We start from the raw sequence: 19,980 nt of genomic DNA on the forward strand, positions 1-19,980 counted from the left end.
CAAGTGGGGTTTGAAAGGAACTGCCACATTTCTGTGCATGACAGCTCACCTGGTTCACCCTTGCGACCCCTCCTGCCATGCCGTGGAGGCTCGTCTTCCCGACGGTCAGCGTCCTCTGCCCTTCTCCGGGGAAGGTGTGGGCCCATCTTCTCTGCCACTTTCTCTTTCTTCTGCTCTTCTTCTACCTCTTCTTTCTTCTGCACTGTTGCCTACAATGGATTACATACAAATAAGCCTTTTGCTGCAAATCGGATATGCTGGTGTGTACTCAGAAAGAAATGCTATTCTTTTTCAGTTTGATGAATTATCTTAATATTATTATGTGCTTAGTCTTAGGAAAGTGTTGTGTTTCCTGTTTCAGTCCTGAAAAAATTAGGGTCGGTAAGTAGGAAACTTTTTTTAGACTTTGACGATCTCTTGGGATCCAATTTACACAATACAGTTTAAACAAGGTAAAACTTGCACGAGGACACTTATATTTTCAACACTCAGGTGTCAGATCTGGAGCTAGAAAAGGTTGATCAGCTCTAAAAATTAATTTCCCCTGCAGGGGTCCGCACACAAAAAAGACTAGGGTCGGCAGTTTTTTCTGGGGTCAGTTGGAAAACAGGAATTTTTTACTTAGTACAAATAAACTAATTAACCTGTCGAACTGTTGCTAGGTCCTCTTCCGGTGCATGTTTCCTTGTTGTGACTTTGACTGGTTTTACTTCAGTGATGGTGGCTGGAGGGATGATCTTGACTTCCATTTTCCTTGCCTCCTCCTGTTCCAGAATGTCCTCCTTACCCTGTGAAGGTGCCGTCTGTTTTTCTGCATAGCTGCAGGACGGGTCTGCTGTTTCCTGCTGAATAGGGGGAGGGGCTCGTACCTCTTCATCTTGTCCGCGGTGATGCTCTTGCCGTCCTTGCTTCTGCTTCTGCCGCCACCATCCCCGAGTCTCCTTCACTCCCGTGTCCAGCACTTGTCGCATCTTCTTCCAGGATTCTTTCACAGACTTCTTCACGTCCTTCAGGTTTTCCTGGACCGTCTTGCCGGCTTTCTTGAGGTTCTCTTCCACCGTCTTCTTAGCCTTCTTCAAGCTGTCCTTCATGGATTTTTTCACCGACCCGATGTTGTCGTCCTGACTGTTCAGAAACTCTTGAGAATAGCTGTGCACGGTCTCGAGGGTGTCTCTCAGGGTCTCACCTACGCCTTCCACGGTGGCCTTTGTTGCCTCGGCAAACTCTTCTGATGTTACCGTTGTGATGGTGTCTGCCACTGTGTCCTTCAGAGCCTTGATGGCCGACTTCACCTGCTCTGTGTAGGTGGAGAAGTCTGCGGACTGTGTGTGGTTCTTCAGCTGCTCAAACTGTTGTCTCAGCTCCTGAGTCAGGTTGAGGAAAGCATCCTCTCCAAACTTCTCGGTGTAGTCGGAAACGTTGATGGACGGGATGAAGGCATGGATGCAGGAGAAGAACTCAGGCCCCGTGCCGTTTCCAGGATCCTTCTGCTTCTCCTGTTGCGAGGTGTACAGCTCCTGCCACCTGTTGGCGCGGGTACGTTCTACGTTGAGCTGTTGTTCCAGATTCACCAGTTTGTTCTGCAGGGCCCGGATCCTCTCCTGTAGGCTCTCCTCTTGCTCTCGCTCTGCCTTCTGTTGTTCTTCCAGTTCTGTGACCAAGTCCGCCATTTTCTGCTTCAGGTCCGCATTTTCCAGAGTGGCATCTCTCAGCTGATCTCTCAGCTGTGTGTTTTGTGTGTCCTTATTCTGTGTGTCCTCTGCGGCCTGCCGTTTTGCCTCTTCTTTCTCTGTTTCCAGGGAGGTCAGTTTGCCTGCTAGGTCGCTTCGCTCACTTTCCAGAGCTTCAATCTGACCTTGGAGATCGACAAGGGCCTGGTTAGTTTCTTCCGTGGACTGTTCTTCAGAGGCAAGTTTTGTTTTCAAGTCTTCATTCTCAGTCTCTAGAGAGGTCACTTGAATTTTCCATTTTTGTGATCTTTGTCGAGATTCGTTGAGCTGATTTCTTAGTCTGACTAAGTCTTCTCCTAGCTGGTCAAGTAAAGCAACATGGGACTCCTGTAATGACATTGAACAAAAAAATGAAGCAAGGTTAATACGTAGTTTTCCTGTTAACCATTTAATGTACCTGTCAAAAGCTTGTACCATTACCAATCCCTCAAAAACTATTTCAAGGGTAACATTATTACTATTTGTCACCATACATGTAGTACTATACAACAAGAAGCAACAAGATTCCTGGTTTAATTGCATCCTTTTTGAATGTTCAGTAAGCCGTTAGAAACCCTTCATCAACATCAGTAACAAATCAGAACCAAACCTTGGTTGTCTGCTGCACAAGGTCGGTGGAAACGTCCAGTTTGTACAGACAGGACATGAGCTCATCCTGCATCAGCTTCAGCCGCTTCACCTGCCTGTTCTTCAGCTGTGCTGCCAGGTGGCTTTCTCGCGAGGAGCCTGCGGGGTGAAAGATGAGGTTATTTACAGCTGTGGTACAGTTTCTACTAACTGTAGCATCTGTAAAGCAAATGTAAATCCTAGAATTGCCACTACTACTAGTATTACTACTACTACTAGGCGTAACAGGTCTTCAGTGTGCTGTTACGTGCTTGCAAAGCTGTGTGTTACAAAGAAGAGTGCCTTAGGGTTTTAAAGGATATACAGAATCTGATACAGATTTATCATGCTAGGACCACACTAATTTACTTCGTTGGTTCTCGGATTCGCCTCTTCATTTTTTTCAGATTTGGAAAAAAAACATTCTGGTTCTGAATCAAGTCAAACATGCTCATATTTGCCCCCAACAGTTTTCCATCTATCAATGCAGTAGTTTGAGTTCAAAATTCAGTGTTTAAATATGAAGCCAGCCTTTTGTGTTGACTTCATGGCTCCTATTGTAGCATTTGGGGCTATAATAGGATGCCTGGACCTGTTTTTTTCCCTGTCGCTTCAAATTTTTTCCTGAAAAAATCCAAGAACCAACAAATTACATTAATGGCCTAAAGATTGAAACCATGCAGTAAAACAAGCCTGACCCAGTGCGTCTCCAATAGCGATACTGATGGAGATGATGAGAGCCAGCAGGATGGTCCAGTTCAGGATCATGGTCAGGTTCCAGCCGTCGCCCTTCCTCCGGTCTTCCCGCTCACATGTGCGGTGTTTCCTCCGCGGCAGTTCCACAGGAGGGACCGCGAAGTCTGAGTCATCTCCGTCGGTGGCAACAGACTCAGTCTCATTGGCGTTTGTGTCCACTTCTGCAGACAGGGAGAGAATCATGATGATGAGTGGTCACTATTATTATCATATGGGCCACATCAATTCTATTTGTTGGTTCTCAGATTTTTTCAGAAAAAAATAAGCAACAGGGCACAAAAAAAATACAAACAGACCTAGGCATCCTATGATAGGCCCAAATGCTGTGATAGGAGCCTTGAAGTCAAGTACCAGGCTAGTTTGTAATTCAAACAATGCATTGATAGATGGAAAAACTGTAACAACTCCGAAGAGAAGGGAGTTCCTTTAACTGTTGGGGCCCAAAATATGAGCATTTTGGAGTTGATTCAGATATAGAGCCTTAAAGGTTTTTTTTACAAATCAGAAAAAAATGAAGCAGGTGAATCTGAGAACCAACAAATTAAATTGGTGTGGCCCAAGCAGAATTGTACTATGACACAGAACTTCAAAGCAGAAGCAGATCTTTCACAAAAAAAGATGTGGTGTGCAAAGGAATTATCACACATACATGTTTTGTAATCACACAAAGACATGGCTTTAGTAGAGTCAGGCCACAAATACATTACAGAAGGGAGTCTGAGAAAGTTTCTACAAGTGAACATCACACTCCTACCAGCAGCTTGTTGTTTTGGTCACCACAGACACCATCTATGCAGGAAAAGCGCGTAACAAAGCCGTTAGGCAAAGTAGTAGGTGTTAGGGTTTGACCGTCGTCAAGGCGATCCAGGTCTTCTACGGCGTTGGGTCGATGGTGACAAAGTCGGAGTCTGTATCCGTGGAAACCAAGCGTGGTGACTCCTCGCCTGTCGGAGCCAGAGTCATGATCGGTGGGTCATCCTGCAAGACAAAGACAAAACCACTAGTACTCAATGACTACATGTAAGTCCTTTCTTCTTTCTTTATTCAGTAAATCTCCATTAGTTTGTACAGACTGAAATAACCTATAATACAAACTTGTCTTCCTGGAGTCGTTTTACATACAAACATTACACCCAAACTACACATTCATTTATATACAACTATGACTTAACTACAACAAGGTAAGGGTACACATACTACATATTATATTACACGCATACATACAATAAGACAAGTTGTGCTGAGAGGTCAGAGGTCTTCAAAAGAAATTCTACTTTGTGCTCTAAAGCATTCAGGAAATTTAATTTTGAATCATGATGTCACAAATCCAGTCTGAAAATTATCTCTGTCAGTTAAAATCATAACCTATTATAATGAAAATTATAACCTACTGGTATAAAAATATGCTAATGTTACAGTAATAATCCCAGTAGTTTGGGCCAGGGCTCTAAACAGCTCAATTTTTTTTCCGTCAGCCCAGGTCCATCAGATCTGGTTTGCAATCTAGGAGGATCTTCTGGGAAATTTGGGATTTTCAAGCCTTCAAAATGCAATTTCCTGCATTTTGAGAGACTATACCAGTCGTGTAAAAAGAAACCTTTATGGGGGCCCGCAAGCCCTTTTCCGTAGAGCGTAATCGGCCGTTTTAATTCTACGTAGAGCGTTGTAGCCACATGCAATTTATCGTAAAGGGTAATCAAGAGTTTTCCGAATTCAGCGTAGAGCGTTGTCGGGACCCCCCCCCCTTGCAGGCCCCCCTTTATGCTATGCTACCCAGATGAAACTACTTTTGGAAGGAACACCTTACCCACTGATCCACTGCATCAGCGTCCTGGACAATCCCACTGTCCCCCCTGGTCAGCCTCTTGCCCTCTCTCACTACCAGGATTTTTTGTACAGGTGGTCTCTGATCACGGTCCTCCAGAGCAGCTGCACCTTCTGTAGGGGGTACATCTTCTGTAGGGGTGACATCTTCTGTAGGTATCCCATTTTCTGTAGGAGCAGCATTTTCTGTAGGACTTGCGTCTTCTGTAGGAGCGGTATCTTCTGGTACTGGTTCTTCTATGGTAGGTGGTTCTACTGACTGAGGCGATGTCTCCTCTGTTGGGAATACCATGGAATGAAGACAGAAACCATGAGGCCTAGCAAAAAAGTTGTGTTTCCTATTTCTTGACTTCAACCCTAGAAAAAACTGCAGACACTAACTTTTTTGTGTAGACCCCTGCAAGGGACATAATTTTTCGAGCTGACCACCCTTTTCTAGCTGCATGATCTGACACCGGAGTGATAAATCATTGTACAATATGTTTTCCATAATTGACATTGAAAATATAAGTGGCCTCAAGCAAGTTTTATTTGTTAAACTGTCTTATATAAGTTGGATCACAACAGATCACCACAGTCTAAAAAAAAGATCCCTACCGACTCTAATTTTTTCAAGACTGAAACAGGAAACAGGAATATTTTTTTTCCTAAGCCTGAGTCCAATTTGACATTTCTGGTCTCTCGTTCTCAAAACTGGGATTCCCTTTCCCATCTATTTTCAAATAATTTTTTACTGCAAAAAAGTTGATTGAAAATATTGAAACACAAACTGACCGTCTTCCTTTGCTTCCTCTCCCTCGCTGAATGTGTCCATAGCAACATACTCTGGTGCGCTGCCATTTTGAGAGGTGGTAAAGTTCTGTTGGGGTTAGAAATTGTGTCCTCAGACAGTCAGAGACATATGTTGACGAGAAAGAACAGGGTCTCAAAATTTATCACATTAAAGATGATGAGTTGATTTAATACATGGCTATAAATAAACCTGTTAAAAACCAGAACACTCTTAACAACTACATGTATCAAAGGGATAAATTAACCAAAGAAATTGGATATTCAGTTGTTTTTACCTTTAAGTTAGCAATCTAACATAAAAGTGTAACTGAACAGTCCTCCTTGGTGTGGCGGTCACTATATGGTGACCTACTAAAAATTAAATGTATTGTCATATCATAATGTGGACATCTGGCATTAGCGACTGTTGAGTACAGTATAGTAGAGTACAAAACGACAATCGTTCGCCAAAGAGAAATTTGGGGTTTCCAGTTTGGGCTGCTCTATTTTTTTTTTATTGGTTGTACGTTACAAGTCTTGAAACAGTTTATGCCCGAATGCTGTACATTAAGCCTATCACTGTAAGGCTCCTAAATTGTGGTAATTCAACTGATAAACGTATCTTACCATAATGTCCTCTTCATCATCGTCCACCATAGACCAGCTGGACATGTTGCCCTCGCTGTCACTGGTGTGACTGCTGTCAGTCATGTTTCCTGATCGGCAGAGAGACACAGAAACTGAAATACATTGAAGATGAATTTCACTTTGTCATGAATGCTCTTATACAGTGTTCGAAATATCCACTAGCGCACTAGCAATTGCAACCTGATTTCCTCGTGCGCTAGTTGCTCCCTGACTCAGGTAGCCACTGCGCAACCTGAAAATACGAACCACTGAAAACATGTACCACTGAAAATATATACCACTGAAACTGTGTACCACTGAACTCAAATGTGCATTGCCAAGTATTCTCAAACAAATCAGGGCCATGCATGCTACATGTAAACCTGAAGGAAGTCCTTTATTAGAACATGGAGGTATTGTACCTCCATGATTAGAGGAATGATGGTATTGTGACACGTGCATAGAATTCTACAAATTAGGGGGGTGGGGGTTGCAGCAACGAACCTAAAATTCTGATGCGCTACCTAGTATTTGTCCTAGGCAGCACACTGTGCTACCTGGCTCAAAAAAGTATTTCGAACACTGTTATATATCAAGATATAATGTTTTGCATTTAACAAGCTATACACATTTCTTAATTCAAAAAATTCATGATAAGCCTCACTCAATTGTAACACTATATCAAAGACAAGCCCTTGTTGTTTTACTAATAAGGATGTATCATAAGATGCATCATATACATGTACCTTTTTTTCTGTAATATGTTCATTAGTTTGTTTCTTTTGCCATACATTGTACCATGTACATGTCATGCAATTAAGTTCTCTCTACATTAGTATATACATATCACACTAACACAGTCACCAAATCCGTGCAGGCATTTTCAACATTGAAAATAACTTTGCACAGATGGCTTTCTAAGTTGGGAGAAGACATTGATCATGACCTTACTGGATTGACGTCATCATCTAATGACCCCACGGGCAATAAAAACATATCAATATCACACAACTGGTCATCACAACAGCTGATTGGTCAGAAGCCTGTCTGGTTCTGACATGGGTCATATCTATGACGTCACCTATCAATCATAGTAGAGTTGTGTGTGCCAGTATGTAGTACATGTATCATGCAGACTGACTAAAAGAGGAATAGTTATTTGGGTTGGTGCGACCCCAGGGACTAGCTTACACGAACTTATAAGGTCCTATTTTAGCTCTTTCTTGACCCCAAATCTTGAATACAGTGTTGCATATCTATTGCAAAAGAATATCACAAAAATTAATCGCGTGGGCTTGTTTATGAACTGACGACTGTGGCTAACTACAATAAAAAAAATTCTTGTTTACATTTTTTAACGACTTGAACACAGCTGTTGCGAAAGAGACAAGTTTTTTTTCGATTACTTCGATCGTGCCCTATGTTTCACAAAATATTCAAGAGCACAATTTGGCTTATTTTTCTTGGCTGCAACACACTGCAGCAGCACATGCATGCATGCACAGCATTGCATGGCGACCAGCGTTGCGTCACGACAAAATATGCGCGGACTTACCTCCGATGTTCCCGCCTTATTTCCCGGCCGATCGGCCTCTGTGTTCGCTGACAGTTCCCTCACGATGTTCCCGAAAGCACAGGCTCGTGAGAAATGACTCAGCGTGGACTATAACCCGATGAAAAACCCAATTAAGACACGTCAGCCTTATAACCTACTGCGTACCAAGAAGATGATCTAGCCCTCTCTGTTCTTTGTTGTTATTTTTGGTTCGCACAAGTCACATGGCCCCAGCTGGTCGTGACGTCATGAGGAAATGAACCAATCACGGAGCGCGCTGAGGACCAATCAGTTTTGCACCCGTACACTTGCAGCCTGGGCCGGGTCATCTGAAATAAGCATTTACCTTCGCCAGAAGGTTGTGCATTCGGTTTATGATTGTGGATTTATGCGACATAACTCTTGATGCCATGGATGAATGTTCAAGATTTTTGGTAGGCAAGTTATGCTCGGAAGGAAATGAGATTGTCTTTCTTTATTCAGCATTCAGATTTCAGGCATGACTCGCCCATATAAAACATACAGATAGAATATTCATACAAACAAGTCGCAAATTGGAGCTTCTATGGCCCTGGATCTTCTCTGGTATACTATCCCTTTATTTCGGCCAATTTCTACTATTTTTCCAGCGATCCGCGGTGTCTGGTAGAGGCTAGTATGTGTGTACAATAAAGGTCTTCATTAATTGTTTTCGATTAATTTAGGTTAGTGACTGCTTCATTAGCGCAAGGCATATGACTACTGTCTATCTAAGCGAGAAGAATACTACAAAAACAGTTTCTGTAGACTTGATGGCGGATTGAGGTTTGAAGGCTTGGGCCACTTCTTCGTTAGCTGCTTGTATTACTCTAAGACATACATAATGTTCACTACATCCAGGATTTCTTTTGGCATTTTTAAGTATAGTATCACCTAGTTTTTGTCAGTAAACTCTTATAGCTATGGTGATCTGCCATGAAACACTAATCTACCTGACGGCATGTGTACGGGTTTCCAAAATTTGGCCCTCCAGCAATGCGTGGTCTCTAAAACTTCCGTCCATTTCTGAGATCTAGAGGTGAAACACCAACACAGAAGAACACGTGGATATCTGTAGGACATCTAAACGTGTACAGTAATCTTCTGTTACTTTTGGTAACGTACTTTTGGTTTGGTACACGATTCGCCTGTTCTTAATTGGGTAAACAAAGCAACATTTGCGTGCGAAGACACTTATCTAAATGTGAGGGACGTGTCCATGACATAGCCCCAACCGGTCTAACCGGTCTAACAACTTTTGTTTTGATGGATTTAGAACGATCTAGGGTCATCTAGAAAGTCCAGGTGTTTATCTAATCACTGCCAAAACCTCTCTGATCTTTGATGTTATGTTTATGTTTATGTTTATTAGGAATCTCCGTTAGTAATACAAAGTTTGTTTACTAGTCTTCCTGGAGTCCTTTAAATTTAAAAGATGAAATGTAATCAATTACAAACTTAATAGCTACAATTATATACAACAGCAAACAGCTTAAACAGCAGTACAACAATAACATTCACGTTGTTTGGTACCGTACGTAGCAAGTGAACGTATTATTGGCATATTTGGTCCGTTGGTTAGGCCACACCAAGTAAATTTTATGGATGACGTCCGCGCGCGCATTGATTTTGGCGTGTTCCTAGAAAAAAAAACAAGAAATTCCGCTTCCTGTAACTATGACCAAAGAGTCACGACAGTGCCACAAATCGTTAGATTGACGTGAACCCCGTAACGCGAAATGGGTAAAGAGCACATGCATGCTTTGTTTCTGCATGCCTGCAAAAATGTGATGAAAGAAACAGGACAGGACGACAACTGCTGTCCCACCTGATTTATTGCTGTTTTGATGATGAACAAAGGACTTCTTGCTTGTTACACTGTGTCACCTCATTCAATTTGTGTCCTAACATTTGTCGTCTCTTAGTATATTTCTAATCTAGGCATCTTGTTTTTCGCCCTCTCGCATTAGATTTAGGGTCTCCAAAGGACGTCATCCATAAAATTTACTTGGTGTGGCCTTATCAACAGAAGTCCAAGTCCATGGTGTTGATTTTGTGAAGAAAGAAGGCATTGAAATGCTTTCCTATCATCGTTGTGTTTTGTAAGGTAAGTACCCCCCTTGTTCAACTTGACCGTTTAGATCCCTCTCTACGTTGTATTTAACCGTAGGTATTGTTTGTCTGCTCGGGCATTCTTTCAATTCAAGTCCTGCCATGCATGACACTGGCACGTCTACGGTCAAACCTGTCCTTTTTTTTTCTTTTGTTGACACACCTGACATGACGTGGAAGAAAAGGCCCTATGTTGTGTCGTTGGAAACGAACATTCTCACCGTCAACACGGCAGATGTACAAAGGTACTGTAAAAGTAAGTTACTTGAGTTGATCATGACTTGGTCTCTGACTTGTTTCGTTCTTAGTTTGTGTGTTTGTGCAGGGGTGGGTTATGTACTAATAGGAAGTGATATGAAACACACCACACACTGAGTAATCAGGCTTTTTTTTTGACAAAATATTTATACATAAACAGACAACGAAAGTTCAGCTATGCTGGGGAGCTTTCGAGGCGTACTCTGTCTCTTCATCAACCCGATTCAGATCTCGTCTTGGAGTGGCTTTCCCATGCTCGCAGATCCTCCTTCATTACAGGACCCACACTTTATGTCCCTTCTTAACCCTTGTCCTGCTGGACCTTTTTATACAATATTTTCAAGTAATTTGAAGACTTTTTTGGCCCTGGAGCGGCGTAGTTACTTCCGCATTCGTTGCGTTTCGGGCAAATGGTAACATCTGTGTCCATAATATCACCAGGGTCCATAATATCGCCACCTTGAGAAATAGTGTGCTTAAAGATATTTTTAGTGCAACATACCCTAGGTATGTACATTTGATGTGTTAAGGAGTGCATACCAAAAGTATGATGCAGTAAAAATATCTTTAAGCACACTGTTTCTCAAGGTGGTGATATTATGGACCCTGGTGGTATTATGGACACAGATGTTACATACACAGGTTTGTAATTACAAAAGTTGTTCATTGATATATGTTCTGTATCTTGTTTTTTTTGTTGTTGTTATGGCTACACCACTATGTGGTGTAGTCATATTGTTTTTCCTCGTGTTTCTCCTTCTACTTCTCCTGCCATTTCTTTAAATTGATTCAACTCCTTCATTTTTGGGCCAAATGACATGAAATTTGGCATGAAGGTAGAGTGGGCAAATACTCCCAGGCGTTTTTTCAATTATTTTCTCGATAGGGGCATTTAAAATTGTTTTATTTGTTGGGGTTTTTCTTGGCCATTTTCTGACAAAATCTGTACATTTGGGGTCCTGGAGACCTGGTATTACACTCAAATCATCTGAAATTTGGTCTAGGTATGCCTCGTATATATATACCAACAACAATTCATTATAATTTTTGGCATACTCTCCCTTAAACTTGTATAATTTGGGACTTTTTGACTGTTTTAGGTCACAAGTTACAACATAGTTAGGCATGACTATCCATGAGTCGTCTGTCTGGCATGCACAGCAAGCATGCAGCTTTCCTCTATTCTTCTTGCTGATTGGCTGTTGGACATGATTGAGTTAACTGTGAACAGCTGCACAACCCATACCATATTGAAAGTAGGTACTGCATTGAAGTGTTTTGTCTAGGTGGTCTAGGTATGTCAAACTTTCCTGCTCAAGCATTGGAATGCAGGGCATAAACGTTTTTTTTTATCTTGAAAATCAACAGTTTAAATTATGCAAATAAAAATCCTAATCAATAATGTAGGGATAGCTATCCAACCGTTATATTCTTTGTTATTTGTCACTTCATACATGTGCTATAGTTATATCGATATGTACAACATTGTTTTCCCTTGTATTCTCATTCTTTCCCTGCCATGTCGTAAAATGTGTGGTGTAGCCATGCTAAATTTGCTCCAAAGCAAATGTCGGCCTTTCTAGTTTCTGTTTAGTTTCTTTGATTTTTGTCAGGATGTCAAATACGTAACTTTATTTTCGTTGTTTTACAAAACTTGACTCTGAATACATTTATACCAAACATGGAAGCTCTACGGACGAAATGTGTAATGAATGCCAAAAGATGGAGATGACATGTATTGAGTAAATAGAAAACCCTGATCTTGTTCTTTTTTCAATGTATTTTTTTGCGTGTGTACTCCAGAAGATAGAATGATATGTAATGAGAAAATAGAAAATCCTGATATAATTTGCCATGCTTTTCTTTTGTTCATTTATTTGAAAAACTCAAATAAAGAGAGAGTGTAAAAAATAAGCCTCTCATTTGGGGTAAGATATTATAAAAAAACTGGCGATTTCCTTTTTCCTCTGCCCGACACACCATCATACATTGTCTGCAGTCGAACATACTTTGCCCACCTGTAGTTGCAGAAGCGCCACCTCGCGGATTGAGATGAAAGTGAAGACAGGTCGGACAGGTGCAACAGGTGTGACGCCGTGACGTCATCGCCCACGCAAACATTATTATGCTAATCTGCGTCAGGTAACGCAGCTGAATTTGACAAGGGAGGCTGTTTTAACACTGGAATAGCGCATAATTACTTCAATTTTAACAAGGACTGTTATGCCGAATAATGTTTCAAGACATGTTTGAGTCCAATGGCGGCATAATTCGCACCGAGACTGCCTAGGAACGTCGGCAGAATACAAATTTCTGTGAAAAGAAGCCGTGGATTGAATGGATTGTTCCTGAAACTGGGCCTTTTCTCGGGCCCGGTGTAGAGCATACTTACCTGGCAGAGATGGCACGTTGATCACGAAGGACGTCCGTCCAGGGCGAGGCCCGACCATTGCACTCCGGTTGGGTTGACCCTTGCGATTACCCCAAATGCGGGTAACTCGGCTGCGTAATTTATGATAGTGGGGGTCTGCGTTCGCGCTAACCCCCGCCTAAATAATCCAAAAGCAAGCCCACCAAATATACCTACACGCACACACTCATGCCCCCAACCAGCTATTGCAGCTAGTCGTACATGTTCATCAGCACCTGTCTTTTGTGCACATATCTATACCCCAAAGAGGTTTGCGTTTTAACTTAGAACAAAACATATTAGAAAGAGCCAGTCACGGCAAATAGCGATGGTAGACTAAAAAAATAGTAAAACTACATATGTACAGGTTCTGCTTCTTCTCGCTTCTTAAGACAGTTGTAAATGGAAGAACAGGCCGGAGCTTATAGTACGAGGGTTATCGAGTTTCATGAGGAATGTGAATTTTTATTTTCTATCTAAAATTCTAAAACTAGGGAAATAATCTTGTATACAAGTGAAGAGAATCTTTCATTATTATATTATATAGAGTACAGTCTACAATAAAATGACTCTCGTCTTCAATCTCCTTTAAATGACAGTAATGACAGATTCTTTGTTGCAGAGGAATGTGGTTGTGTCTACCTTTTTAATTTCAACAAGAAGTTTGTGTGAGCTAATCCGAGGTCTTGTAGTGGCTATTCTGTGTCGCATGTTTGCTATCTTTAAATAGTTTATTGACCTGGTTTCGTCTGAAATATATTGAATGAAAAGACGTTTATTGTACGCTTGTGCTCTAACAGGCTAAGTACAGGTCATGAATAGATATTGAAAAGAATACAGCAATAACACCTTAAGTATACATACTAATGTGATTTGCTATTTACATGTTCAACTTCTTCTCGCTTCTTATAACATTATATAATCGTCGGTACATTCTTGTTGACGTGTGGTAAGGTGGAGTTAGAGGTGCAGATCCCGTAGCCTTTTCGGTACCGTAGGGACAGTTGTATGTTAGTCTATTGTGCTATACGTGCATACATACATACATACATTCATTCATTCATACATACAGACACACACACACACACACACACACACACACACACACACACACACACACACACACACACAAACAATAGAGTTCTTAGCTAGTTTTGCTCAGTCTTCGTTTTGATTCTATTGTGATTCGCCTTCGTAACATCCAAAGTTTTACTACTTATTTATATGACTTTTGACTTAGTTTTGCCTCAAGATTCGGTTTGTCTTCAAGTGTTTGACTGTCTGTTCATTTGTTTTCAGTTCTTCAACATCCCAGACATTCCCTAAAGGCGTGTCAAAAAGAAAAGGAAAACAACGGAACATATCATGGCAAAAAGGACACCAGTACTTCTCGGTGCTGGGATGTGTGTTTGTGTAATAGTCTATGGGATCTTGGCCAAGTCTTTGATGGTCAGGGCTTTCTTTCAACCCTATAAAGCTATAGCCTGGGTGCCATCGTTCGTAGTTACCTCCGGCTCCCTATCGTCGTTGGCTAAAGACGAAAGGGATCAGGTAGTAACTACGGAGGATGGCACCCAGGCTACCAAAGCTATGGGCGACGAGAAACCTCTTCCAATGTCACAAAATATCACCAAACCCTCTAGATTACGACAAGAAATGTCGTGTAAACTGAAGAAGAACGTTCCGTTTTCCACCATCACAAGAACACAGGCATCCAAAGATAAGAATAGAGGCGTCCTGCCGGAGGAGAGCCTGGAGAAGTTGGTGCACTTTAACTCGTGCGCGGTCGTCAGTAGTAGCCACGCCCTGAGGGTCCACACGTACGGTCAGGAGATAGGTATGTAAGGCCACAGCAAGTAATTTTCATGGATGACATCAGCGCGCGCATTAATTTTCGCCTGATTTTGAAAAAAAAACACAAGAAATTTTGTTGCCTTCTGACAGTGGTCAACATGACGAAAATGGGCAAAGATGTCTGTTGCCATGCCGGAAGGTGGATGGCAGATAAGTATGAAGAGAGGAGACAAGAAAAGGCTCTGATTTAATGTTTTTTTTTTTTTTACTTTGATGCAGTAATATGTGGTGGTGACTGTGTATATGTGATGTTCCCACTGAATCAAAACCATTTGTACAATGATTGAGTCAAAATTTTAAAATGTAGGAACCTTGTAGGGCCCGCCTTGTTCTTTTTAAATTTTTTCGCCCGCTCGCATTAGATTTGGAGTCTGCGGAGGATGTCATCCATAAAATTTACTTGCAGTGGCCTAATAGTGGTTACAAAACTATTTTATTGGTAGAAGCTAGAAAATGTCGTATAGTCAAATTTGTTTGTAATTTTGGTTAGAGGTCTCCACACGTTTGTCCCTTGAGCAGGAATATAACAGCCTCTTAGCTAGGATATTTATTTTTTATTTTTATTTTATTCACTTGGATTTTTTAGCATTGGATAGGGCCGGAGCACTTGTTGTGCTTATGTGAATCCGCTGCTCATAAAACATAATACAAAAGTAAACATAAGGATGACATAAAGTATAACATAAACATAAAATGAAAGTGGCTGGCGCACCAATACCTATAGCATAACATTAATGAGATTGGTCAAATCTTCCAGAATGGTGGATATAGTTGAACACAATATCAAAGATACGGCAGTTAGTAGGGTATGGGAGGGAGGGGCTACCTGTAAGAAGTAAAGTACATAATGCGGCGTCGTTTGCGTTGAGTGGGTCGGAAGGGAGTATGTTTTCAAGATGAAGGCAAGATATGGATAACAACATTTTGGTCCTTTCAGTATTATAAAATATAGGATATTTATTGGCCATTTCATATATTTCAGACAGCCACGATGCGGTGCTGAGATTTAACTGCGCTCCGACCGACAGGTTTGAGAAGTTCGTCGGTAACCGAACAGACTTTCGCATGGTCAACACACTCATCCCTTCGCGAAGGTGCCGACCGGAATTCTGGAGCGAGAACAGCACGTCCATGTTCAAGCACGGAAGATTGGTCATTAGAAACATGAACGCCATCAACTTGACACCGCAAGGTTTAGACCTTAAAAGGGATACACATCATGCTTTTGAGAACTGGATCAAATACCGGAAGACCTTTCCGAACAGGACTTTGCCTTTCATACAGAGGCCTAAATTTGGACAGGATCTCCAGGCCGAAGTGATGCGCTTCTGTGACACCACTAGACTATGTAACAAGACCAAGTGGAGTCCAAGCACAGGGATATTTGGTGAGGATTACATTTTCATTGAAACAGAGTGGGTGATATCAACTTCATTCTCTCTACTTATTTTGGAAAATTCATCTTCTACAGCTCATACCTTTTAAACTTTGAAGCTTACCTTACAGGGTAACTGTATCTTGTATCGAATACGAAACTGCGATCGACTCTAAAATCAATTACTATTAAGGGTATCAAGAACTTTCGATTAAGACATGAACGGTTGGTATATCCTTCCCGAAGTTTTTTTTCAACCTTTATTTAACCTGTGTGTATCAGTACAACTCTTCGGCCTAAAGCCGTTTTTCAAGAGGTCAAGGGGAGGTAGGTCAGGGGTCTTTGCAAATTCTTCAGTTCAGTTACAATCAATCGTAGAATTACAATATAAATATATACAATGTATACAAAATGTAAACACTATCTCGGTTCGTATATCTCATCAGTATCAGACATCCAAGTTCACAAATTTAGTCATCCTAAGTGACTTGCCGCAGTCGGTTTCTAAAAGCTGCAACTGACGTGGCCGTTCTCAGATCAGTTGACAAGTTATTCCACAGTACTGAGCCTGAGTAGGAAGTTGTACGTATTTACCTTACTGTTTAGCCACTTTGCCCTTTTTTGGATGTGGAATGGCTTCAATCATCCCGGGCGTGCACGTGGTGTTTTGCAGGTGTGGTGATGATGATGCACCTCTGCGACTGGGTCCGTGTCTACGAGTTTGTCCCTCAACAGAGACAACACAACGCACGTCTACTACTTCGACGAGAACTTCGTACGGCCGGGAGGCGATAGACACTCCTACAACCAAGAGCGAACTTACGTCAAAACGTTGTCACTGACTCCAGATACAGACATAGAAGATACCGGCGTTGTGCTGTTGGAAGGACTCTCTCGGATTAGCTGCGGCTGATCCTGTTATAGGTCTTGATTTACTATCGCTAGAGCCGTATACAAGCCTTAGTCGAGACTATATGTTGCGTGCACGTGTTCTTAACACAGCAGGAAAACTGAAGACATAACGAGAAAACGAGGTGACTTTTAAAACAATCAGGTGGGTCGGATAGAGATGGTGCAAAGGCGAGCAGCCCGGTATGTTACAAACAACTTCCATCGTACAAGCTCTGTCACTGACATGATTGACAAGCTTGGCTGGCAACCCTAGAAAACCGAAGGGGGAATGGGAGAGATTGCTACATTGTATAAGATCATCCACAACGTCATTTCTGTGCCGCATGCGTCTAGACTTGTCCCGGCGGCTCGATGCTCCCGCCGCACCAACCACGCTCTTAAGCTGCAGACCATGCCAATGCACTTGTCTTGTCTTTTACACCCACAGATTCAGTTATTTATGTTTCTTAGTGTCTCCTTCTTCAGTTACCCTTGTTTTTATTTGTACGGTCACCTATTTTGTAACTAACACATGTGCAGCTGCTCGTAATCCGATGCAAATCGGGCAAAGCAGTATATGAGATGATGATAAGATGATGAATGCATAGTTCACTTGCTGTGAAATCATATTTTGACCGCCAAGTGGACCTTTCTGTAACACTGTGGTTACATCATTTCCCCCTTCAGTTTCTGTATTCAAATAGCTAAGTTACAGGATGAATAGTTTATTGGCAATCATAGAGCAAATCATGACACTCGGAAGTAAAAACGATGTGTTTATTGTTTTCAGTTATACATGCCTACTTTGTCAAAACAACATTCTAGAAAAATCTCTTTCGACGGAGCTATAAGGAAACTGTGCACGGGATATTATCCTATGTACCCGAACACGAACGTATACGCGCTAAGGTAGTCATGTCTAAATCACTTTGGAATGATTTATTATGGGTTCACCACACCACGAAGTGGTGGTGAACCCATATTGCTTTTTCTGATGTTTCTTCTCCTTCTCCTTCTTCTTCTCCTGCCATTTTTTAAATGGATTCAGCTTCTTCATTTTAGGGCCTAAGGTCCTGAAATTTGGTATGGAGGTACAGTGGGCAAATACCCCTAGGCGTTTTTTAAATTTGTGTGATACAAGCTTTTACAATCGTTTTATTTGCTTTTTTAGCGGTCCCCATAGGAAAGTACTGTGGGGACGTACGCGCGTGACGTAATAAGAAAGGAATTCGGCGGTATGCCCATATATGGGCATGCAAGCATGAACCAGACCAATCTATTCTTCTTGCTGATTGGCTGTTGGATTTGATTGGATTAACTCAATTAACACCTGTTCAAAGCCATTCCATTTTGACAGTATGAACTCAAGTGTTTTGGTAGGTACAGCACAGGCCACGAAATACGCATCGATTTTCGAGGGACGTTCTGCGGGAGAGTGCCGGACGCTGTGCGGGACTTCCCTCGGGAGAGTGCGGGACGTCCTCCGGGAGAGTGCGATACGTTCTGCGGGAGAGTGCGGTACGTCCAGCGGGAGAGTGCGGTACGTTCTGCGGGAGCCAGACATTTTGCTCTTCTCTGTTGGAACAACGCAAGTTGGAGGTCAATGACCTGCGCCCGGCGTGTAAACAAAAAAGTTACGCGGTACGTAATGTGTATCGTCGGCGCGCGCGCCACGGTATCAACAATTTTCCGCAATCTTTACCAACTAGTATTATCTAGGTTCTGTTATAGCCTGGTATCCAGTCTGATTCGTGGTCGGGGCCGCAAGAGCTCTGGCCCGCCCGCCTCACATAAGCGTCCCGGTGTGTATTTCACGAGAGATTAATTAGCCCTCCACGAACATGTTAGCTCGGTTGGAAACGCGCAAGGCGGCAATCCCAGGCATTGCAAGTTCGAACCCCAGTGCATCGGACATTAATATTTTTAGCAATTTAACATTTTTAACAATTTTATCATTTTTAACAATTTTATCAGTTTTAACAATTTTAACAATTCTGCATTTTAACAATTTCAACATTTTTTTTTATTTTCGTTGTTTTGCTTTTAACATTCAAAAACTGATTGTTCTTACTCAAGAATGTCAATAACTTAGAATGTTAGTCTTTTGTATTTTTCCAACATACAAACTAAAATCACTTTGATGTTGTCACAAAAGTATTGAGCTGACAAGAGAGAAGGAGTACGGTACTCTGCCAGTGTGAAGAATCTACAGAGGTATTACCAGTCACTAGTAGCAAGAGATAGACCACATTGAATGATGACGATGAGGACGAATCATATGAAGTACTATCATAGCTAGTACAGAAATTCTACTGCTTTACTTTACTTTCTTTCACTCTGTACATGCAATTAGCTCACTGGCATGATTTTTAAAATAAAGGTTATGATAATCATATTATATGTATAGCTTATTCAATGTATGGCTTCATAGTTTATGTGATTGTTAATAACACCTGCACAGAGCATTTTCATACTGACAGTATGTCTTTATTCAAGTGTTTTGGTAGGTATTTCAAGCTTTTCTGCTCCAGCATTGGAATGCGGGGCATGAACGTTTTTTTTTATTTGAAAATCAACAGTTTGCATTATGCAATTAAAAATCCTAACCAATAAAGTAGGGAATAGCTATCCATATGTTGTTTTAGTTGTATGTTACTTCATATTATAGTTATATCAATGTAAATCATTGTTTTCCCTTGTGTTTCTCATTCTTTCCCTGCCATGTCGTAAAATGTGGTGAACCCATCGCTGTATTTGCTCCAAAGCAAATATTGGCCTTTCTAGTTCAAAACACCTTTTGTATGATTGTGGGTGTACAAAGCACTTCATACGTAACAAACGACTGGGAACAGTATTATGATATAGCCTGTGCATGCACATTGATAACAAGAGTTCAGAGATCTCATACCTCCATGAAATATGGGCTTACTTTGTCCTCATAAATTATGCAAATAACCTCTACATTAACATAATATATGCATAGCGATGCAAACCTTTAAGTAACTTACACATGTTACAAGGTATAAAATTCCCATCATTCACCAATAAGAATTTACAGAATTTTCACATTAATCATGCAAATTAGGTCATCATTTGCATAATTGGTATCTGTTGATGCTCCGCGTGCCACAGATTAAATAGATTACATGATGTATAGCAGTACCATTATATGAAACACTGTAATTATAGAATT

At 41.4% G+C, this 19,980-nt stretch overlaps 1 protein-coding gene and 1 pseudogene across 1 annotated transcript in view; one reads left to right on the forward strand and one right to left on the reverse strand.

The window, feature by feature from the left end:
- Positions 1-4,070, reverse strand: part of LOC109482094 (myosin heavy chain, non-muscle-like) — an 8,076-nt gene extending 4,006 nt beyond the window's left edge. The window contains exons 1-5 of the mRNA XM_019784754.1: positions 3,847-4,070; positions 3,035-3,253; positions 2,320-2,456; positions 645-2,057; positions 50-209 (exon numbers count right to left, since the gene is read on the reverse strand). Coding sequence (XP_019640313.1) covers positions 50-209; positions 645-2,057; positions 2,320-2,456; positions 3,035-3,104 — 1,780 coding nt within the window. The 5' untranslated portion in view covers positions 3,105-3,253; positions 3,847-4,070. The remainder of the gene's footprint in view (positions 1-49; positions 210-644; positions 2,058-2,319; positions 2,457-3,034; positions 3,254-3,846) is intronic.
- A 10,185-nt stretch (positions 4,071-14,255) lies between these two features.
- LOC109482087 lies at positions 14,256-16,841 on the forward strand (annotated as a pseudogene).
- Positions 16,842-19,980: the final 3,139 nt, after the last annotated feature.

Source organism: Branchiostoma belcheri, unplaced genomic scaffold (assembly GCF_001625305.1).
Source record: "Branchiostoma belcheri isolate BF01 breed outbred unplaced genomic scaffold, Haploidv18h27 scaffold59, whole genome shotgun sequence".
Lineage (NCBI taxonomy): Eukaryota > Metazoa > Chordata > Leptocardii > Amphioxiformes > Branchiostomatidae > Branchiostoma > Branchiostoma belcheri.